General features: G+C 40.3%; 1 protein-coding gene and 1 long non-coding RNA gene across 3 annotated transcripts in view; one reads left to right on the forward strand and one right to left on the reverse strand.

Annotated features, from left to right (window-relative positions):
* LOC129509900 (uncharacterized) overlaps positions 1-23,775 on the forward strand; it is a 64,072-nt gene that overhangs the window by 18,169 nt on the left and 22,128 nt on the right. For both annotated transcript variants that reach the window (XR_008664433.1, XR_008664432.1), the window contains exon 2: positions 10,118-10,239. This is a non-coding gene — a long non-coding RNA (uncharacterized LOC129509900). The remainder of the gene's footprint in view (positions 1-10,117; positions 10,240-23,775) is intronic.
* SRGN (serglycin) lies at positions 1,630-16,342 on the reverse strand. Its single transcript, XM_055325801.1, has 3 exons — positions 16,190-16,342; positions 6,534-6,678; positions 1,630-2,567 (listed from the first exon to the last, which is right to left on the reverse strand). Exons 1-3 carry the CDS (start codon positions 16,263-16,265, stop codon positions 2,312-2,314), a joined length of 477 nt encoding a protein of 158 aa, XP_055181776.1. The 5' UTR covers positions 16,266-16,342; the 3' UTR covers positions 1,630-2,311.

Consider the following 23,775-nt stretch of genomic DNA (forward strand, 5'->3'; position numbering starts at 1 on the left):
TACTCACTTTATTGTGGTCTGGAACTGAACTTGTAGCATGTCTGACATATGCCAGAATGCTGCAGAGGAAGCCCATTTGTATTCATATTCAGCCTTTAATTCATTATCCTTGATTTTTCATTGTCTCTTTTAAAAAGTATTAATTGCCTCCAGCAATAGCCATCTAATACTATTGTCTTTATGTTACTACTTCCTCATATTTCTCAATGCCTCATATACTACACCCTGGTACACTTCCTTATGCTGGTATACCATCCCAGTCCATCATCAGTGAAAATTTTAACAACCTGTGCTGCATCTATGACCAGAAATGGGGTCCTCATTGCCAGCCAGGCAGCAGGGGATCTAGCTCCAAAAATCCCATTTTAAAGATTTTATTTATTTATTTGAGAGAGAGAAACAGAGAGCGTGTACATGAGAGGTGGGGAGGGGCAGAGGAAGAGGGAGAAGCAGACTCTCCACTGAGTAGGGACTCAATCCCAGGACCCGGAGATCATGACCTGATTATGACCTGAGCCGAAGGCAGGCACTTAACTGACTGAGCCACCCAGGTGCCCCATAAATCCCATTTTAGTATCTGCTTTCTACCCCTCCGGGCACCAATTGTCAAAGGTTGGATTCTTCATGGAGCAATGTAGAGAGTTTCTAAGGGAGCACTCTCAGGATAGGTATCTGTAAGGGGAATGAAAGGAAGCAAGACTAAGTAAAGGAAGAAACTGCATGCAAAGCAGTCCCAACGAAGTATTGGCTGACCTGTGAAGAAGCTCTAAATCTGTGATGGTCCTTCTGAATTTCCTCAAGTTCGGGGAAGCACCTGGCATTCAGATGTCTACATCAACTAGTCATTAGATGCAGTTTGCCCTGGGAAAGTGTGTGGCCTTGAACAAGATGGATTTTTTCAGCAGAGATTGATTTGAATAAATCCTCAGTTCTGAATTGGTGATCTGGACTGTGCAGAGCAAGATTCATGACAAAGATGCTGGCAAGCTTTTCAGAACTCAGGGGAACAGAGATGGGAATAGCCTTCAAGAAGAGGAAGTGCTTGAACAAGAATAAACTTCTTGCTTTCCCATAATTGTTTTCTTGATTTGCTAGTTTTGGGGTTTTTTTTAAAACAAATGTTTGGGGTTTTAAGATTTTATTTATTTACTCATGAAAAACAGAGAGAGAGAGAGAGAGAGAGAGACATAGGCAAAGGAGAAGCAGGCTCATTGCAGGGAGCCCAATGTGGGACTCGATCCCAGGACCCCAGGATCATGACCCAAGCTGAAGGCAGACACCCAACCACTGAGCCACCCAGGTGCCCTACATGGTGGCTTTATTTATTTTTTATTTTTTAAAAAATTTTTATTTATTCATAAGACACAGAGAGAGAGAGGCAGAGACACAGGCAGAGGGAGAAGCAGGCTCCCTGCAGGGAGCCTGATGCAAAACTTGATCAGGACTCTGGGATCATGACCTGAGCCACCCAGGTACCCCTAGATTTGCTAATTAATAGGATGATTCTAGTTACAAACTGCTCTGTAAAATAATCTCATAGATATTTTATGAATAAGACTTCTAGAAACATCTGAACAAAAATAATTATTTCCTGAGTTTAGAACAAGAGATCCCAGACAGCTTAACACATTGGTTATAGTTCTGCTTTAATAGGGTAACGATTGAAAATACACAGATATCTAAGGAAAAAGTAAAGCAGTATGAAGTAATGAGAGTACAGCTGTGCTTTAATTTGGGTCTTAAGTTTCTCATTGTAACAGCAATCATAGTTCTCAACAAAGTCCACCAGCTCTACAAACACATTGGATGGTAACATAAGAGCAGTACACTTTACACTGGACTTGTCAAAAACCCACTCTAAATTTACTGTGTGTTTCATCTGGATTTTCATAAGAGACAAGACATATCTATAATTCACAACCAGAGTCATGTTTCTGAAGACTTACAGAAATATTGCCTGTCAATTTGCCTTTCAAATTGATTTTTTTTTAAATAGTATAATTTATTCTTTACTGCAATTTTATAGACATAGGCTTTCTGGTTCATTTCATAGTGATATTTGTTGAACATGATACAAAGGAAATACAGGTATTTTCCAGGACAATAGGATAGATAAAGGAAGCTTTAAGAATTCATGAGGGAAAAAAAAAAAAGAATTCATGAGGGGGGGAAAGGGTGATAAAACCTACACTTCTTTTTCAGATGTTTTAAAATTTCTATAAAACCTCTTGTTCCAAAATTAATCACTTAACTATGGTACATAAAATATATTGAATGCATTCCCTGACATCAAGATGGGAAACCCTCTCTTTTATATAATAAAATCCTCTTCTGGTCCATCTTGGCCCAAGTCCTGGTTGTCTGAGGGCAGATTTCTCTTAAGAGGCCTAAAGTTATCATAAAAATCATTGTTTTCATCTACTGGTTGATATTCCTGTTCAAGTTCAGGTAAGAAGCCACTTCCAGAGCCACTTCCAGATCCTGAGCCAGAGCCAGAGCCAGAGCCAGATCCAAAGTAGTCCTCAGAAATAGGAAAGATATCATTCAAGTTCTGGGATCTTGACATTCTGAAGATAGAAAAATGAAAAAAAAAAAAAGTAAAGCTTGAGACATAAGGATAATCATAATAAATTTTTAAGATAGAAAATTAATGTAGCCATCCAGTTGCTCAAATTAAAAATTAAAGTTTCCCAGTTATTCAGTGCTTTAAAACAAAAAAAAATGAAATCTTTCTACATGTTTGCCTATAGTTATTATACTTAACTCATTGCATTTATCAATCAACATCTATGCATTGCAGACTCATATAAACAGTGCTAATTTTCTTATAATTAGTATAGTTATCCTATATTTGGTAAACTTACTTTTAAGAGGTCATTTATTTTTTTAAAAAGATGATTTTTCCCATTTTCTTCCATCAAAGAAAGGACAAACAAGTGTAAGTTAGCCCAGACAGATGACATTATTTTCTAATTTAAAATTTCTACAAAACATCTAATAATTCACAGTGCTTAAACAAACTCATTCTTAAATTCTTTGGAACAAGTTAAATATTATGTTTGCCTCCATATTGACATTCAGTTTCCTCTCAAAAAGTGTATTCATTCAGCTGGGTTCAGTTTGTGGTTAGAAGTCCACTCAGCACCAAAGACCAGAGCAATGGTGCTACCCCTCAATGGTAGAACAAGGCAACTAAGTATCAGAGACAAAAATCTAGTTTCATAGTCTGTGGGACATTTTTCCCAGGGAAATAATGGAACTACGGGCCATATAACAGATTAGAGCATCATTCATGCATGCATTCAGTAAATACTAAACATCTGATCCCTGTTCTAAGTGCCTGGGATAGAATGGGGATTGATAGATGAGGTCCCTGCTCAAGAAATTTATAATTTATTGGGGCAGACAGACAATAAAAAAGGAATAAATCAGGAGAATATGATTTATGATTTTTACTTCTCTTTTGCAGAGAAGTGAAATAGAAGAATGTAATAGAGGGTGACCAGGAGATTAGATTGTGAGGTCAGGAAAAAGGCATCAGAGCTGGAAACAGATGTGGTGGTTACGCACACACACACACACACACACACACACACACGTGCACATGCACACCCATAGTAGAAGCCATGGAACAGGATGTGGCCACCTAAAAAAAACCATGCAGGGAGAGAAGAGGTCCAGGACAGAGCTGGAGCCACACCAATACATTAAACATTGAACAGAGGAGAAAGAACAATAAGGGAAGTAGAAAACTCAAGATAAGGTGGGGCCATGGAAGCCCAGAGAAGAAAGTATTTCAAAGCAGTGGGGGGAGGGAGGCAGTCAACTGTTTTTGAAGGTAATGAAGTTGACCAAGTAGAGGAGTAGGTAAGTAAAGTAAAGTGGTGGTGTTAACCAGGAGTAACTGTGGCCTTAGCAAGCATTCTGAGTGGAAGTTCAAGCAAGCAGAAGGGGTAGACGGAGTGGGAGACAGGAAGCATCCCTTTCAGTGTTACTGGGAAGAGGAGCAGAGAACAGAGCAATAGCTGGAAAGGATGCAGAGTCAAAGAAGAGACTTTACCTGGTAAACTGTACAAGATGCTAGAGAAATTCAGCACACTTATGGGAAGGAGAACCTAGGCTCAGAGGAGGAATCGCAGAACTGAAGTCCTAGAGAAGATGTGTGGGGATAGGATACCCAGTACAAGGAAAAGTGGCCTTGGAAGCTGCCACAGTCAGAGTCCAATCAGGAAACTCATCTAAGTATCTAACACAGGAAATTACTTATACGTGTGATGGAAGAGCAGTGGAAGCCAAATAGGAAACCCAGAGATGAGCGACAATCAGAAACTATTTCTCTCTGGGCTAAAGGGACAATAGAAGATGGTGGTGTTGCCTGAGCCCAGCATCTGGTGAGAGCTGAAGCCATGGATGACACAGCCCTGCCAGAGGTGCCACCCAAGGCTGGGATTGAGAAGAAACAACCAGTCTCTCCCTGCCTCCCATGCACCCCAGTCTCCCTCCTCTGCCTTCCATTCACCAAACTCAACCACAAATCTGGGATCCTAAGAAAGGCAGACGATAGGATGCCTCATCCCACCCCCAACCTAATAGAGCAAGAAGGAAAAAGGAGAAATAATGGATGGGAGGGCAAATGGGCTCAGGACCAATATAAGAGCAGGGACTGTTCATTCATTCTTAAGTGTCAGGAGTGTGAGAGTAAGAAGAAAATTTCCTGGCTGAGGAAAGGGAAGATCATAGAGATTTGGTTTTTTTTAAGATTTTATTTATTCACGAGAGACACAGAGAAAGAGAGAGGCAGAGAAACAGGCAGAGGGAGAAGCAGGCTCCATGCAAGGAGCCCGACATGGGACTTGATCCTGGGTCTCCAGGATCACAACCTGGGCTGCAGGCGGCGCTAAACCGCTGCACCACCGGGGCCGCCCAATCATAGAGATTTAAGAAGAGAAGAAATGATGTAAAATACTTGTTTTGTAAAACTTGCGTTATTCCTCTAACATTTTAGATTTAAATGAATTACTATGGAAACTCATGAGTTCAAATAATGGAGAATGCTATAAACTCAGTTTCAGGCTTAATTCTGTGAACTAAAAGTAGAAGCACAGAAGCAGGATTACAGAGTGGCATTTTGAGGATGGTGATATCCTCTCTCATGCAGCAAATGCCAGTGATGAAGAGAGTCACCAGGATGAGGGCCTTACCTGGTTTGGGCATGAGGATTTATTTACCCTGCTTCAAGGAGAGTGATTTTCTAGGTTTAATCTTCTAAATCAAAGATTAAACCTTTTATGATTATCCTTTTCATAATATATTTTTGCCGTATGTTATATAACCTTGATCTTCATTGAAATCATTGATTCTAAGACAATTCAATTTTTGTTACTTAAGAATTCCTACTGGTATCTTTTTTTGTAAGTTTAAAGCAGATTTTGTTTGATCAAGAAGGTTTGGCTTTCTCTTTGACAAGTCACGGCCCATTTATTCTTCCTTTCTCTAATTTCTTGGTTTGTTTGGTTTTTTTTTTTTTCTAATCATTGCTATCTAATCTCAGGACATTTTTTAAAAATATTGTATTTAAGGCAGCCCTGGTGGCGCAGCGGTGTGATCCTGGAGACTGGGGATTGAGTCCCACATCGGGCTTCCTGCATGGAGCCTGCTTCTCCCTCTGCTTGTGTCTCTGCCTCTCTCTCACTCTCTCTGAATGAATAAATAAATAAATCTTTTTTTAAATAAAAATATTGTATTTATTTATTCATGAGAGACACACAGAGAGAGGCAGAGACAGGCAGAGGGAGAAGCAGGCTCCCTGTGAGGAGCCCCATGTGGGACTTGACTCCAGGACCCTGGGGTCACACTCTGAGCTGAAGGCAGATGCTCAACCACTGAGCCACCCAGGTGCCCCTAATCTCAGGACATTTTTATCACCCCTCAAAAATCCTGTACCTGTATTCCCCACTCTGTATTCCTCTTTCTCCTCCAGCCCCCAGTGATCACTGATCTATTTCCTACCTCTATGGATTTGCCTATTCTGGACATTTCATATCAATAGAATCATGCAATATGTGGCTTTTTGTGTCTAGTTTCTTTCACTTTGCATAATGTTTTCAGGATTCATCCATGTTATAGCATGTCTCGGTACTTTGTTCCTTTTTTTGGCCAAATAATAGTCCACTTCAGGGATATACTACGTTTTGTTTATCCATTCAGTTGACAGACTTCTGTTGGATTCTAATGTATAACATGCTCTACTTATATAAATAGAATAGCGTTAAATCATTTTCAATACTTGTTGGTGAGGAGTACTTGATTTTTTGTCTTGCTACCATGAAAAGACCTTGCAAAAGTATAAATGAATCATGCATTCTTGCACTCATATACCAGTAAATACAGTACTGTTTTACCATGTATCATGCAATGAAAACCAAACCATCAAAGCAAGGGCCTGAAGAAAAACACTCTGGACAATGCTCCCATCTCCAAGGCAAGATCTCAACAGAGGTTGGTGAAAGTAAAATCAGAGAAAGTGTACTTACGAAGAACGGTCAGTCAGAGGAAAGATTCTGTTGGATTCACCTGGAAGTAGGTCAAACATTGGTTCCTTTTCATCAATGCAGTTTGCAGAATTACTGTCAGGACTGCAGTGTACCCACTGGTACGTGGCTCTCTTCACAGGAGAACCTGTCCAAACAAGGAACCCACATGGTTAATAAGTATCTCATACACAGCTTCTAATCACTCTGTCCCTAAGAAATTTTTGATTAAATTGATTCTGAATTTGGTAGAAGATAAAGTGTGGGCAGGTTTTATGATCATAAATATAACAGGAGTACACACTGTGTGCCAACTTTTTTTTTTATTATTATTCATGATAGACACACACACACACAGAGAGAGAAGCAGGCTCCATGCAGGGAGCCCGACATGGGACTCGATCCCTGGTCTCCAGGATTGTGCCCTGGGCCAAAGGCAGGCGCCAAACCACTGCGCCACCCAGGAATCCCCTGTGCCAACCTTTTATATACACTTGTCCTCCCAACAACCATAAAAAGTAGCCCAGAGTTTAAGGTTAGAATAGGCTTTGGCAATCAGCTGCCTGTAGTAACATCCCAGCTCTGCTACTGGTGAGCTGTGAAACCTTCACTTCTCTAAAAGAATAAGTAAATAAATCTAAAAAAAAGAGAGAGAGAAAGAAAGAAAGAATGAGGCAGCTCTCCGGATACTGATATAGATTCTCCAGGGTAAAAGAAAGTAAGGAACACTGTGCATTGTGTTATAACATTTGTGTGCTTGTGCTTTGAAGACTACACTTACATATATGCTTAAATATATGTATATTGAACCTCTGAACAGATACACAACAAACTACCTCTGTCAGGGAATTGGTAGGCAGAAGACAGTGGAAGGAAGGACACTGACTCCAAAATATTCTTTTGAGGGGCACCTGGGTAGCTCAGTGGTTGAGCATCTGCCTTTGGCTCAGGTCGTGATACTGGAGTCCTGGGATTGAGTCCCGCATCAAGCTCCCCATGGGGAGCCTGCTTCTCCCCCTGCCTATGTCTCTCATGAATGAATAAAAATCTTTTAAAATATATATATATATATATATATATATATTCTTTTCAAGCTTTTGATTTTTGAGCCATATATATGCCTTCTCTATTCAAAATTAATGATTTTTATTTTTAACAGGTTCATTGAGGTAGAAATGACATATAAAATATATATATATATTCTTTTCAAGCTTTTGATTTTTGAGCCATATATATGCCTTCTCTATTCAAAATTAATGATTTTTATTTTTAACAGGTTCATTGAGGTAGAAATGACATATTATATGCTGTACACATTTAAAGTGTACAGTTTAATGTTTTGACATATCTGTATACCTGTGGAACCTTCCTCAGGCCATTTTAAAATCCTGCCTAGTCCCCTCCTTCCTCCTGACACATTCCCGCAAGCCCCCTACAACCATTAATCCACTATCATTATAAATTAGTTTACATTTTATTTTCTATAATTTTACATAAATGGATTCATACAGCCACTCGTCCGCGGGTTTCCTGACAACGTTTTAACTCAAGGACTAATTGGGAGGACAGTCTGTTTAGATATTCCTTACATCTAGACTGCTTTTGGTTTTATTTTTTAAAATAACACTTATGAAAAAAAATAAAATAACACTTCTGTTAGAAAAAAATATGTGTTCACTCTGGGAAATTTTGAAAAATGTAGCAAACAAAAGAAAAGAAAAATTACCCCTAATCTCATTACTCAACATCCCCAGAGATCATGAATTTTGGAGTTTGGAGGGTTTTTTTCTCCCCCGAGGTATCTGTTTCTAGGAAAGTATGCACAAGTTATGTCCTGTTCTCTTCTGACAGCAGCTATCAGAGGTTGAAATGTGGAGCTTCTACCAAGGTCAAGTTCACTTTACCTCTCAATAGGATGACCAAGGATTTTGTTCTTAAGAGATTGCAGAACCACAGAACTTTTTGAAAATATCCTTCTTTTTTTTTTTTTGAAAATATCCTTCTTTATGAGTCTCTATTATGTCAATTTGTGCTCAGCTTTGTCCTAGCTAGTATCTCTGATTAATTTTATAAATACAGCATTACCACGTTATTGCATCAATATATTTATGATATATATTTAAATATCTATAGATATATAAATAAAACATAATGTATAAAAGATACATATAGCTGTTCACTTTATTATTTATTTAAAATAGGCAAACAGGAAATAACTATATCAAAACATCTGCAAATACTCAGATAATGAGGCACTCATATGAGAAAATATACACCAAATGGTAAAAAAAAAAAAAAAAAAAAAAAAAAAAAGCAGCGGTTATAGAAAAGATTCTGGAGCATCATAGGAAAATCTATATTTAAAAATAGTGAAAAATAAATAAATAAAATAAATAAATAAATAAATAAATAAATAAATAAATAAATAAATAAAAATAGTGGAGGGCAGCCCCAGTGGCTCAGCAGTTTAGCACCGCCTTCAGCCCAGGGTGTGATCCTCGAGACCCAGGATCCAGTCCCATGTCCGGCTCCCTGCATGGAGTCTGCTTCTCCCTCTGCCTGTGTCTCTGCCCTTCTCTCTCTCTCTCTCTCTCTCGAATAAATAAAGAAAATCTTTAAAAACAAATAAGTAAAAAATAAAAATAGTGGAAAAGCAGAATTACCACTCTGCATAATAGTTGTTAATGCAACTACTACAAACAGATATTAGGGGGAAATCTGAGGAAATAACACAGAAATATAATGGTGGACTCTGGTGATGTCTCATTTTGTCTTATAAACTTTTTTAATTAACAATATTCCTTTAAAAAATAAAAGATTCTAATGTAGAAAGTAAATATTCTCCCATTTTCTCTCTTCCTATCTTTCTTTCCTTTGTAACTACTGTTCTATCACAATCTTCCCCATGGTTCCTGAATATCACTTACCATATTGGTCTGGGATAGCTAGTCATTCGAAATGGGTTAACTGGGCAGCCCTGGTGGTGTAGCAGTTTAGCGCCACCTTCAGCCCCGGGCCTGATCCTGGAGACCGGGGATCGAGTCCCACATCGGGCTCCCTGCATGGAGCCTGTTTCTCCCTTTGCCTGTGTCTCTGCATCTCTCTCTCTCATGAATAAATAAATAAAATATTTTTTAAAAAATGGGTTGACTCTGTCACTGCCTGGAGACTGGAGGTAAGGTAGCAAGATGACACCCAGTCTGTCTTCTGTCCTTGACCAACTTACTTAACCTCCCTGTACTTCAATTTCTTCATCCATAGAATGGGGACAGTAATAGATCTAATAATGAGATATAAATGCTAGTTTCTTAGAATAATACCCACTACCATGGTCAGAGCTCTTTAAACGGTAACTTCCCTGATGAGGAAGAAGACCAAGGAACCAATCTCTGCTAGTGGACAGCTTATAGAGATCAAAATTTAAGTACTCATTCTACTATTCATCTTTCAAAGATGAATAATAGTGTCCCAAAAAGTTCCCATTCAAATGAGACAAAAGTATGTAAAGCATCTAGCACAAATCTTTGCGCATGGCATTTAGTATGTTTTCTCTTTCTTTTTCCTTCGCTGATCCTTTCCTGAAGCAGCCTAAGTTTGGACCTGGTTGTTACATAGAAGCCCCGCATTGCAGAGCATAAAAAAATCCAACATCTCCAGCAGAGGGCGACGGCTTCACACTCTGCTGGCTAGGACAGCGCTGCCCAGTAGGGTAAGACACCCACTTATGGAATTTTCGTGTTCTAGCAGACCTAATTTTAAGTCAAAAAGACAAGTGAAAGTAATGTCAACAATTTTACTTAGCCAGTTTATTCAGATATCACAATTTAACATATAAACAATATAAAAGTTATTAAGGAGTATCTTACATTTTTCTTTCATGTAAGTCTCCAAATCTGGGGTATATTTTGCACTTATAGCACATTGCAGTTTGGACTTGCCACATTTCAAGTGCTTGGTGGACAGAGTAGGTCTAGGCATTCTCCTTTACATGCAATTGATGTGCTGAATATCAAACTGAGGTAATATTTGCATAGATAGGAAGTTAAACAGAAAAGTAAAACTAAAACTTTGTAAGGAAGCATCCGGGTGAAAGACCATATCTTTTCACTGGTATAACAAATGCACCTCTGGCAGATTAGTGAAAACAAATTCTAAAATACAAAATTACTCCCCAGAATTCAAATTTCTTTTGAAATGTATAAGGAGGGACTTCTTGGGGTGCCTGACTGGCTCAGTTGGTAGAGTATGTGACTCTTGATCTCAGGATTATAAATTCAAGCTCCACTTTGGGTGTAGAGATTACTTAAAATCTCTTTTTAAAAAATGAGGGGCTTTGCTTCAGGGGGTGATGAAAATGTTCTAAAATTGACCGTGGTGATAGTTGCATGTATCTGTATTTTTTTTAAAGATTTTATGTATTTATTTGAGAGTGAGAGACTTGGAGAGCACAAGCCAGGGAGAGAGGGAGCAAGAGAGGGAGAAGCAGACTCCCTGCCAAGCAGGGAACAGGGCTCAATCCCAGGACCCTGGGATCATGACCTGTGCTAAAGGCAGACACTTGACCTACTGAGCCACCCAAGCGCCTCTAAATGCTTTAATGGATGAACTGTACGGTTTGTGAAGGCTATGTCAATAAAGCTGTTTAAAAACTTGTAAAGAGGGTCGCCTGGGTGGCTCAACAGTTGAGCAACTGCCTTTGGTTCAGGGCGTGAGCCTGGAGTCAGAGATTGAGTCCCTAGTCGGGTGGAGCCTGCTTCTCCCTCTGCCTAAGTCTCTGCCTCTCTCCTTCCGTGCCTCTCATGAATAAATAAGTAAAATCTTTTTTAAAAAAATAAAAACTTGTGAAGAAACCAAAGGTAGAGGTCCCCTCCCTCACTCCCACCAAAAGTTTATCTAATTTGGGGCTAATCCTTTTCAGTAGGCTTTAAATAAAGAGCATGGTTACGGACACAAAGTTCCCTGCATATCTGTTGAAGGATGTTGGCAGGATGTGAATTCAACAGTTTCTTTCAGCCCCTGACGTTGTGGGAATACCTTAACTTTATCTTGCTTGAGAGAAATGTCTTACGATTACCGTAATTGAAAAAAAAAAAAAAAAAAACTAAAAGGAGAATGCTAGCGGACACAAAGGTTATCTTTCTCAAAGGCCCCACCTACTAGATCTTCTGGATTCCAGGGAAAAGAATGGTGTTTATTTAGAATTCTTTCCCTCACCACACACACAGTTGCTAGTCCTGCTTTACAAAAATGCTTTCTGTGAATGAACATTACTCCAGTCATCTCTCTGCATCTTTTTTCAAAAATATTTTTGTTCCCTTTTTATTCTATTATTTTTTTAAATAGATCTCCATGTTCAACATGGGGCTCAAACTCAGAACCATGAGATTGAATCACATGTTCTACCAACTGAGCCAGGCAGATGCTCCTCTCTGCATCTTTTTATATCATAGTACCAAATTTCCCCTGCAACATCATCACAATTTACCAATTTCCTATTTTTTTTAAGATTCTATTTATTTATTTATTCATGAGAGACACACAGAGAGAGAAAGGCAGAGACATAGGTGGAGGGAGAAGCAGACTCCCTGCAAGGAGCCCGATGCAGGACTCAATCCCAGGACCTCAGGATCATGACCTGAACTGAAGGGAAATGCTCAACCACTGAACCACCCAAGCACCCCCCAATTTTCTATTCTTACTGGAGAGTTGCTATAGGTGTGTTACAGAAACTTAAGCAGAAAATGCCATGAGGGGGGTGGTTAAAAGACCATTTTGTTCATTGTTTTGGTAGCATTGAAACAGACATCATTGCCCTACTGGGCAATCAACTCTACAAGATAGATAAGGTTCCCCCACCCTTGTATGGTTTGACAACTATTTATGTTCTTTTTTTTTTAATTTATTTATTTATGATAGTCATACAGAGAGAGAGAAAGAGAGAGGCAGAGACACAGGCAGAGGGAGAAGCAGGCTCCATGCACTGGGAGCCCGATGTGGGATTCGATCCCGGGTCTCCAGGATCGCGCCCTGGGCCAAAGGCAGGCGCCAAACCGCTGCACCACCCAGGGATCCCAACTATTTATGTTCTAAGTTTACTTTCAATTTCTCTCACTCTATCCCTCAATTCAGTGGTAAACTTCATAACAAGTTTATAGTCAAAGCAAAGTTTTTTGTTTTAAATAAAGAAAATCTTGGGGTGTGTAGCTGGTTTACCCCGTAGAGAATGCAACTCTTGATCTTGAGGTCATAAATTCAAATCCCACATTGGGTGTGGTGATTACTTTAAAAATAAAATCCTTAAAGGTATGCCTAGGTGGCTCAGTCAGTCAAGCACTTGACTCTTGTTCTCAGCTTAGTTCTTGATCTCAAGGTCATGAGTTCAAGCCCTCATTGGGCTCCATTATTAGTGTGGAGCCTACTTAAGAAAAAGATATTTTAAAAGAGAGGAAGAAAGAAAGAAAATCTCTAATCCACCTAGAAGACAGCCAAGTTGCAGGAGAAAGTTAATTCTGCCCTGAAATCAGATGACCATTTCTGCCTGGTATTAATTAGTTGTAATGGCCTAAAGCAAATTTCAAATATTTTGCAAGAGGTTGATCTGCAGAGCAAATGAGGTGGTGAATGCAAGATCAGTTTTCTCCTCTATAAACTGTTGTTAATTCCTCCTCACAGGGAATACATGATCATTTACAAGAGAACAAACATGAAATCACTGTGCAAATAGCAGCACACATGGGTAGAATCGGTATCTACTATAAGAGTGTGGAGTGAGTGCATGATCTGGCCACACCTGCTCATGGATTTTCCATTTTCTCTCTTTATGGGCATCTTTTTAAAAAAGAGGTAATAAAAGAGTTTAGGATTCACAGACCCTATCAATAATCAGTAATCCCCTAGACTTCTACATTAAATTGGTAGCCACCTGTGCTCTCCAGCATCCCCATGCAATGCCAAATTTCCCATTCTTTGCACCTGATAGACACGATTTTACATAATGTCTTTACTTGGGTTTGACTTAGAGTAACTGATATGGGCTGAGTTATGTCCCTTCAATTCATATGTTGAAGTCCTAAATCTCAATACCTCAAAATGGAATTGTGTTTGGAGATAGGTCCTTCAAAGAGGTATTAAGTTAAAATGAGTTCATTTGGATGAGCCCTAATCCAATAAAGCTGGTGTCCTTCTAAGAAGAGGCGATCAAAACACAGACACACAGAGAAAGGACAATGTGACGACACAGAAAATGGGCTTCTGCAAGCCAAGGAGAGAGGCTTCAGAATGAAAACAGTTCCACTGACGTCTTGATCTTGGCCTTCCAGCCTCCAGAAATGTGAGGAAACAATTCTGTTAAGCTCCACCAGTCTGGGTACTGTGCAGCCTTAGTAAACTAATACAGTCACCTAAGATGTTTTGAATATGTTCAGTAAAAACAAGCCAAAAGCCTAGTTTGAGCAGTGCAGTCAAACCAATGATTTAAATATTTAAACTTTTTTTTTTAAGGTGGTGAAAGAATACTATCGAATCCTATCTGGCATCACAAGAATGTATGGGGAAATAGTGGCGTGGCTCTGCATTACTGCCTTGAGCTGCTGTCACACACGCAGCCATGGGTGGGCATCTATTCCCCTTCTTATTCAGATGTAGGCACAAACCCTTAATTCCAAACACCAAGTGCACTCCTCCTTTGGAAATACCCTAGTTTTTCAGTTCATTCATTCTATCTATTTTGGTTCCTTTTCCTTTTCCTTTTTTTTTTTTTTTTTTTTGGTTCCTTTTCCAACAAAGAGCTAAACCTACCAGATGATGACATAAATGCTAGTACTTTATACGATTTCATAATGATTTCTTCACTTCTTTCTGATGAATCACCTACTACATAAGGAACATTTTTGTCTATTTAAAGATTTTATTTATTTATTTGAGAAAGAGCATGAGCAGGGGCAGAGGGAGAGGGAGAAGCAGACTCCCTGCTGAGCAGGGAGCCCTGACGCGACAGGGGGCTGGATGCCAGGACCCCAGAATCATGACCTGAGCCACCAAGGCATCCAGGAATGTTTTTGTTTCAATTCTAGGTTTACCTACTGAATCATAGTGGGGAATGTGATATTTTGGGGAAATCTTGAATATGTAAAGACTGATTTAGTTCTGGCAGGGGTAGACCCTTCACCACCACCACCAACTGGTCACTCAGGTCTGCTACATATATAGACCTCATTACTCTGGGTCTTGTCAGAACATATTAGGGAATTATTTCATCAAGTTCAAGATTTTCCCTAAAAGATCCAAGCCTATTCCCTAAAATCAGTAATGTTTTGTACTTTAAAAAATACAGATTAGTAAAAAAGTTTCAGCAACACTTGCTGTTATTTTCAATAATTGCATAACAAGAAAATTATTTTATAAATTCCAGTACATAATGAATGTATGTGAGATTATCTGTACGACCTCATTTCCATCAGAAGTAAGAACAAGACAACTAGAAGTCACTTTGAAGAAATAAATCCAGGACATATGTTGTCACTGTGAGTCAATATTTCCTGTACAAATTGGGGGAACTTAAATATTTTTCTACTACAAATTCTCCCATCTATATATCAGGCCATGACCTTCTGCCTTATTTAGACATAATCCCTTATTTACCAAAGGAGAAAAAATTATATTTTTTTTACAAACTGATCCTTTCTGTTATCTTAGTCATAAGGATTAGAAGTTGTTTCAGTCTGACTAAACAACCCTGAATGATAAAGAAATCTAACAAGAAATTTCCAGATGTAATGTATCTCCCAGCAACAGCACAAACACTAAAATTCTTTGGTCTCTCTTTAAACTGGGAGGGTCTGTACTATGTCTAACCACAATTGAATTTTCACTAAGAACTAAATTAGAAAAAAAAAGGAAAAAATAGAAATTTACTCTGATTTTTAATATCTGTCATTTCCCACTGTTGCAGTAATTACGACACCACCATAATATATTAAAACTTGAGACTGGGATGCCTGCGTGGCTCAGTGGTTGAGCCTCTGCCTTCGGTTCAGGGTGTGATCCTGGGGTTCCAGGATCGAGTCCCACACCGGGCTCCCTGAATGGAGCCTGCTTCTGCCTCTGCCTGTGTCTCTGCCTCTCTCTGTGTCTCTCATGAATAAATAAATAAAATATAAAATAAAACTTGGGACTGATATAAACCCTTAGGGACAGGTCAACATGCCAAAACACTCAGCAGTGCTATCTTCAACAGGTCATTTTCTATATTCCTTTCTTGAGTTTTTTCAAATAGTAGCGTAAAATTCAATTCAGTTAACACATAGTGTATGATTAGTTCCAAGGTAGAATTTAGTGATTCATCAGTTGACCTTCTTGAATTTTTTTTCCTTCTTGAATTTTTAAAAGTTCATTGACTATACCTGTTTATCTAACAATAAAATAGCGAGTCGCAATCATTGTGAGAGTTTACAAGGCTACACCTGCCTCAGAGTTTCATTTTCCTTGGTACCAAACTTAACCAAACTCACATTAGGGACTTCAGCCCACCCCCCAAATCCTCTCTCTTTGCCTCCTTTCCCATAATATAATACATTCTGTACCTTAAAATGAATACAATCATTTGTGTGGATCCCCAGGGCTTACAAAGATTACAGGGGGACAAGATTCCTGGGTCTTACCTTGAACTGAAAAATCCAAAACCAGGAGGAGGGCAAGAGCCAGTACAAGCCTACTGCCCTGGAGGAGCAACTGCATCGTGACCAGTTCACTTCAGTTCTACTGCTCACACACCAACCTCACGATTAGGAAATGTAGCAGGGTGCACTCTGTCCCTTTTAGAAAAAGTTCCAAAACCTCAAACCCTGCCCAGAACACACGTCACAATTTCCTGAACAAATAGAAAGAGATCCACATCAAAACCCAGAACGATAAAAAAAAAAAGAAGAAGAAGACAGCAAACTATTCATACCCATTATGAAACTGCACTGGACTCTCCCCAGGTCTGCTTTTTCAAAAGTTTTGTTGTTTGTCACTTGCCTATTAGTAATTTTTTCCCACTAAAACGGTAGAATCAACATTCAGTACAGTCTGTTTTTCCTTTCTTCAATAAATAATCTAAACACAAGTTTGTTAAAGAGTCTGCTGTACTGGGGACGAGTGGGAGCTAAGGTGCTGCCTTTTCATTGCTGAGGACCTTCATCATAAAGTACTAATTTTCTTTTTCATCGGGCTTAGCATAACTCACTGAGTCAAGCTCAAGAAGTGAAAGTTCAAAGCTGAGTTCTCATCTACAAATAAGTCTTCTCAGATTTCAGATAACTGGTTTCTTATTGGACGCAGATGCTTCCACTGGATCCCTGGCTCTCCCTCTACCTCAACAGTGAGTGAGGATTTTGGGTTGCCAAGAGCTAGGTAAAACAGGAAAGAAAAAAAAAAAAAAAAAGATCTTGCATTTCTCTGCTCTTTCACACAAAGTATTTCTTATCAATTTGATTCCTTTTATACTTTTCATCTTTTCTCTTGATAGAATTGCCCAACTTGATCTTGGGGTCCTCCGGCCGGGAAGAAGCCAGGGAATCAGAAACAAGGTGTGTGTGTGGGGGGGGTCCTCTCAGTGGGCTGCTGGAGCTAAGAAAACACACTGGCCTCTGCCCCCTTCTCCAGGTCCTGGGGATCATACCTACACTTCTGGAGGCCAGAGGAAGCCCGGGTATAGAAAATACACACGGGAGTTTATCTTGCGTTCTGGCCCCGGGGGTGCACACTGTTTCCTTCTATTCAAGGCTCTCCCCCTGGATGTGCCTCTCCCTACAGGCCCCCTTGCCAGGCACACACTCGCCCTCCAGACCTCAGGCGGGAGGGAGGAGTTTCCCTTCTCTTGTCTTCAGCTTCCTGCTGATTCCTTTACCATTTCCTGCCAAGGACAGGCCTCAGAACCTAATCGCTGGGTGGCTGTGGTGAAGTCCATGAGGGTCCTCAGAACCAGCTAGAAGGGCGTCAGGGGGCTCCTCTTCAGTTGGAACCAGCCCCCAAATTCACAAACCCAGTGAACTCCCGACTGTGGAGAGTGGTTTCAGCTTGAAGTAACGGCCTTCATCGTCGGCCCCTTTTAACCCTATCTCCCAATTTAAAACCCTGGCAGCAGAACACTAATCCCCGTCAGTAGCTTCCGTAAACCCTGCAAAGCCTCAGAACTGGTAGAGCTCGAGCTTCACTGTGGTCATTTGGGCGGCCTTTTATATTTCCGTCCTTCATTTTTTTTCTTTTATGGGCCTTGGTAATTCTTAGAAAATGGCTCAGGGGCGCCTGGGTGGCTCAGTGGTTGAGCGTCTGCCTTTGGCTCAGGTCGTGATCCTGGGGTCCTGGGATGGAGCCCCACATCAAGTTCCCCTCAGGGAGCCTGCTTCTCCCTCTGCCTATGTCTCTGCCTCTCTCATGAATAAATAAATAAAATCTTTTAAGAAACAGAAAATGGCACAGTCTTCTCAAACATTTCTCTTCTCCCACTGACACTGACAACCAGCTGTTTCTTTTCCAAGGTAGCCATCCTTCACGTGCATGTCCGTAGTCCCTGCTTCAAGCTGTAGAGGAGCGAGACAAACTAGTGGTGGCCAGAAGTCCTGGGGCCCAGCTTGCCTCCCTTACTTAGCAACTGAGAGATGGTGGCCACCTCCTTGGTGCTGTCCTTCTAGTACTGACAGTGGTGAGGAAAGCCAACGAGAGGGGCCCAGGAAAGCTCGTGGCACACACTGTGAGGGATGCGTTGGCGGTGCTCCTCTGCGCTGGATACCTACCATCTTCTTGCCGCAAATTTCCTCCATTAACCAAAAACGATCATCTGTCTCTAAACCATACCCTCTACAGTAAGCCTCTTCTCCATAATTTTAAAAGACAAATTCTTCTCCAGACTTAATCCTTCATTTACCAGGCAATCTTTTTTTTTAATATTTTATTTTATTTATGACATACAGGCAGAGACATAGGCAGAGGGAGAAGCAGGAGAGTCTGATGCGGGACTCAATTCCGGGACCCCAGGATCACCACTGAAGCCAAAGGCAGATGCTCAACCACTGAGCCACCTGGTGCCCCCACCAGGCAACCTTAAATACACCTACTTTACTTCACTCTCAATTGATTTGCCTGTAAATTGAGCATCCTTATTCCTTGAGCATCTAAAAAAAAAAACAATCAGAGGGAAACTGAGGAAGACAAACCATGAGAGACTCCTAACTCTGGGAAATAAAGGGTTGCAGAAGGGGAAGAGGGTCGAAGGATGGGGTAACTGGGTGACCTGCACTTTAGAGGGCACTCGATAGCATGCGCACTGGGTGTTATACTATATGTCAGCAATTTGAATTTAAATAAAAATTTTTAAAGATTTTATTTATTCATGAGAGACACAGTGAGAGAGACAGAGATACAGGCAGAAGGAGAAGCAGGCTCCCAGCAGGGAGCGCGATGCAGGACTTGATCCCGGGACTCCAGGATCACACCCTGAGCCAAAGGCAGGTAGATGCTCATCCACTGAGCCACCCAGGCGCCCCTAAATAAAATATTTTTAAAGATAAAAATAAAAATAAAATAATTAAAAAGCAATCAATGTGCCTGCCCCCTCCCCTCTTCATGCAAACATGGCTTTTCACTAGTTATTAGTTTCAGGGTAGTCTTTTTATTTTTTAAGAAAGATGTTATTTATTTATTTACTTAAGATAGAGCACAAGGGAAGGGGGTGCGCAGCGAGCAAAGGGAGAAGCAGGCTCTCTGCTGACCAGGGAGCTCGGTCCCAGGACCCTGGGACCATGACCTGAGTCAAAAGGAGACACTCAATTTACTGAACCACCCAGACGCCCCAAAGGTGGTCTTTTTAAAAAGCAGATTGTTTTAGAGCACTTGAAACGTCCTTGCATCACAACTCAGCAGAACACTTAAGATGAATTGAGGTTGTCAGAGGAGATACTGAGGGCAGCACAAAACAACTCCGAGGGACGGCTCCAAGACTCATTTCTTTTTTAAAGCTCCAAGTTAAAGGTTCTGCACTCAGCAGCTGCTAGGACTTCCTTAGGTCTTCACTGGAGATCTTGACTCTGAACTGGGCACTGTGCCAAAAAAAAAAAAAAACCCAAGAGCAAATAGACCCCATACCAAATCTATGTCTCTAGAGTCTTAAAAAATGACCCTTGCGTGAATATTTGATTTCTAGAATGGGAGGAGACCTTAGAAACCAATCAGGTGGGAACAGTGCATGTCCAGAAAGGTACACGTCTTGCTTGCTGCTGGTCATACAGCTGGTGATTGGCAAAAGCAGGTCTAGAACTCAGGGTTCCTAATTCACAGTCAGTGACAGATGAAGATTTGTAAGTCATCAGAGGTCTTCCTTTTAATCTTTTTCTTTTTTTAGAGGTACATACTGAGGTACTTCTGTTTGGAATGAGAAAATGATTATGATTTGCTTCTAAATAATCCAGTTTCAGGAGGGGGATGAAAGAGGGATAGCAGTGGATTGCTGAAGCTGAGCAATGAGAAAAATCAAGGTTCATTACACTAGTATCCCTACCTTAATATATTTTTTAGAGTTTTCATAACAAAGTGCTTTTTAAAGAAAAAAAATCAAACTTATAAAAATATCTTTATCTTATTCAGAGTTCATATAAGAAAACATCACCTTGGAGGGAAAAATTTATTTTATTTTTTTAAAGACTTATTTACTTGAGAGAGAGAGAGTCGAGCAGTGGGGAGGGCAGAGGGGGAGAGAGAGAAGCAGACTTACTGCTGAGCAGGGAGCCTGGATGCAGGACTCCATCCTGGAATCCTGGGAACATGACCTGAGCCAAAGGCTAATGCTTAAACAACTGAGTCACCCAAGTGCCCCCCCCCCCAAATTTTTTTAAAAATTTATTTACTTATTCATGAGAGACACACAGAGAGAGGCAGAGACACAGGCAGAGGGAGAAGCAGGCTCCATGCAGGGAACCCGACGTGGGACTCAACTCAGTCCAGGTCCTCCAGGATCAGGCCCTGGGCTGAAGGCGGAGCTAAACCGCTGAGCCATCAGGGCTGCCCCCCAGAATTTTTCTTTAAAAAATGACCTCTTTAGTCATGGATACCAGGCACCTTTGAGTTTCCCATTCTTTCAGTTCTGCTCTCATTCCATCTCCACCCCTTAAGCGGATGGGGAGTCTGTGACCAAAACAGTCTTGGTCCCAAAGGAGTGGTGACTATTGTATTCTTAATCCCTTTATAGAGTATCAGTGGATGGGTCCCTGGAGAGTGGTGCTCTGAGAGAGGGCACAGGCTCCCAGGCATCCCCCATTGGGCTCCTTCACTAGCTCTTCCCTTCTTATCACTAAAGCCACACAACTAGAAGAGGGTCCCTCCTTGTTGAAGATCTCCATTGTCCTAAACAAGAAGCTTGCCCAGGTGTTGTTATCTAAAAGTTTAATAACTTCAGGGTTTTCATCTTGGACTAGAAAGAGGGGTGGGGCAGAGCTCCCCCATCATAGTTTGGGTCTATAATTTGACAAGAAGAACAAGGGGCAGCGGGTATATAGGCAATCTCTGTACCTTCTGCTCAATTTTTCTGTGAACCTAAAAATGCTCTAAAAAATAAATTATATTTTAAAAAGGCATAAAAGAACTTCTCAGTTGCTACCTGAGTCTAGTAGAAGACATTCCAGCTCCAAAAATTATAGGGCTTTAAAGAACCAAAATTTGCAATGAAAGAGCCATGTGAAAAATACTATTAATATAATAGCTGGGGATGGGGGAATGTGTTCCTTCTCTTGGAAATATTTTCACAGAGTTAAAAATATTGGAAACAAATCTTTTAGAGAAAATTTCAAACATAAAGAAAGAGGAGTAGGCATGTGGGTAAGAGGGAACCAACCAGGCCCTGGATGGTTCAAGGAATGACCAAGAAAGATGGTCCTGGGCTCTGGGGTGTCTTAGTTGGTTAAGCGTCTGCCTTTGGCTCAGGTCATAATCCTGGGGTCTTGGGATCGAGCCTCAAGTCGGGATCCCTGCTCATTTGGAAGCCTGCTTCTCCCTCTCCTCTCCCTCTGCTTATTACTACCCCTGCTTATGTTCTCTCTCTCTCTCTCTCTCTCTCCCTCTCTCTGTCAAATAAATAAGTACAAATTTTTTTAAAAAAGAAAGAAAGGAGGTCCTTATTTGACTTCTTTTCCGCAAATCATGCTATCTATCAATAAATACTATTTATCTTTAGGAGATTATATTTTCTAATTAAAAATCAATAAATGCTCATTATGGAAAAGCAGGCAATTGGGGAGGAGCAATGGGGGGAGGGATGCAAAAGAAATGACAAATTCCTCATCACCTTCCATTCAGAGATTACCACTGTCATGATCTGCCTTTGGTAATTCAAAGTGGCACACACCACTCACTTGAACACTGGGTTCCCTCTCATCCCCCATTATGGCCAGTATATTATATCCTACTCTATGGCACCTAGCCCCATGTGTTCCCAAAACCTAGTTGTCAATTCTAGCAAATCGCATAACGCACCATCAATTCACCACCTCAAGGCTCTGAGCTTCCTCTGCAGAGAAGCAAGCTATCCAAGTTCCCAAACCCAGTGACAATATTTCCTATGCTTCACAGCCCAACCTCATTCCTACTCCCCCAAACACACACACTGAAGTTCCATTTACATACCTGTGATTATGTTTAACGTTATTGGTCACTAAGGAAGAGGGAAGTTCTTCTCCCTTAATTTGTAACCACAGAATATTAACCAGATATTCAACGGCTTTTTGATGTCAATCCTCTGAGGCTGACCGCATTTACCAATTAAGTTACAGCACTTTAGTTTGTTCTTATTTTTAGCCAAACTCCATGCACCACCCCCCACCTGCTTTTTTTTTGGTTTTGGTCATTAACATGAAAAATGAACAGAATCACTTAATAAAGTTCTGTTTAGAAATTTCACGGCATGGTGAGGTTATTTATTACATTGACGTGGTAAAAATTTTTTTTATGGTCAATCTTAACTTTTCACCCCCTCCTAAAGAATGAAGGGATACTGCTCACCCTCCACCAAACAGATAGAATCTGCTGGAATCAGCTGTTTTTCTGACATCAGTGATATGTCATTTGATGACCTATATTTGATTATATCCTTAAATGGACTAAACATCTAGACCAGTTTAACATGTTTCTGTACATCACCCATGGCACTGAATGAATGAGTGTAGGAATTCATTCTGTATTGAATAATTCTTATTTTTTGCATGTGCTAGTCTTGTCTTCTCATCTAGATTACTCCAGGGATATAGTTTCAGTTTTGGCTGTATAGAATATAATGGGGCTCAAATAACTGTTGATGACCAAAAAGTTAGTAGTGGTATTTCCTAGACAGTCAGATAATAAGTGTTTTTTCTTCATCCTTCTCAGAGTATGCCAAATTTGGTAGACTAAAATTGTATATCCTGTTAGTAATCAAGGAAAAAACACTCAATAAAAATATTTTGATTGTTGACATAAATTTAACTTTAAAAATTACTAATGGAGAGCATTCTTCGGATAATTTCCCTAGGGACACAATAAGACCAAAGAAGTTGAATCAAAGTTTAGCATTCAAGAACTACCTGATAAAAGCAATTCGCCTCTAGGCAATGGGGCTGGGAATACTAAAGACTGGTAAAAAGTAGTAGTCTGGAAGGCTGAAGGAAAATATGATCTGTGGGCTAAACAGGGCAATCTCATCACAAATGAAACAAGAATAGAGTTTCTTTTCAGATTTAAGAACATCCATGGAAGTAACAATACTACTACCTCATGGAGATGAGAGGCCCCTTCCACTCTTTCCAAAGCTTGAAAATAAGGACATGAGGCCCTCTTCAAACAAACTTGTAACGACAAACTGGAGGAAAGACTTTCAAATTCATGTCTGAAGAGGCAAAGAGAAGAGGTCTTGTCCTCAAAATCAAGTGAGCCTTCCCCAAGGCATATCCTACTTTGAACACCAAACTGAAATTTCCTTGAATTGGACAGAAGGGCATTTCACCAAGGGGAGATGGGGTGGTCTCTCCTTCCTGGCTGGTGAGAATGTAGACAAAACAATTCAGCAAAATTCCTACTTCAGGGGACTCCTGATACAGTTTTTCAGATAGGATGGGGCTGGTGGGGAGAAAGGAAAAGACGGTTAGAGGCAAGCAAAGAGCTTGCTCAATAGATCACAATTCAAAACCACACTCTTGAACTTGCAGGCTTTGCATCAAGAACCTCTTTGTTCCATATGACTAGAAGA

Source organism: Nyctereutes procyonoides, unplaced genomic scaffold, assembly GCF_905146905.1.
Source record: "Nyctereutes procyonoides isolate TBG_1078 unplaced genomic scaffold, NYPRO_anot_genome, whole genome shotgun sequence".
In the NCBI taxonomy this organism is placed as follows: Eukaryota; Metazoa; Chordata; class Mammalia; order Carnivora; family Canidae; genus Nyctereutes; species Nyctereutes procyonoides.

Bases quoted from the DNA above. Each gene is read 5' to 3' on its own strand.
- SRGN (XM_055325801.1), bottom strand. From the start codon at position 16,265: ATGCAGTTGCTCCTCCAGGGCAGTAGGCTTGTACTGGCTCTTGCCCTC. The intron at 6,679-16,189 runs GTAAGACCCAGG...TTGTTTGGACAG, and splicing joins TTTGGATTTTTCAGTTCAAG to GTTCTCCTGTGAAGAGAGCC. The intron at 2,568-6,533 runs GTAAGTACACTT...TTCTATCTTCAG, and splicing joins CCTCTGACTGACCGTTCTTC to AATGTCAAGATCCCAGAACT.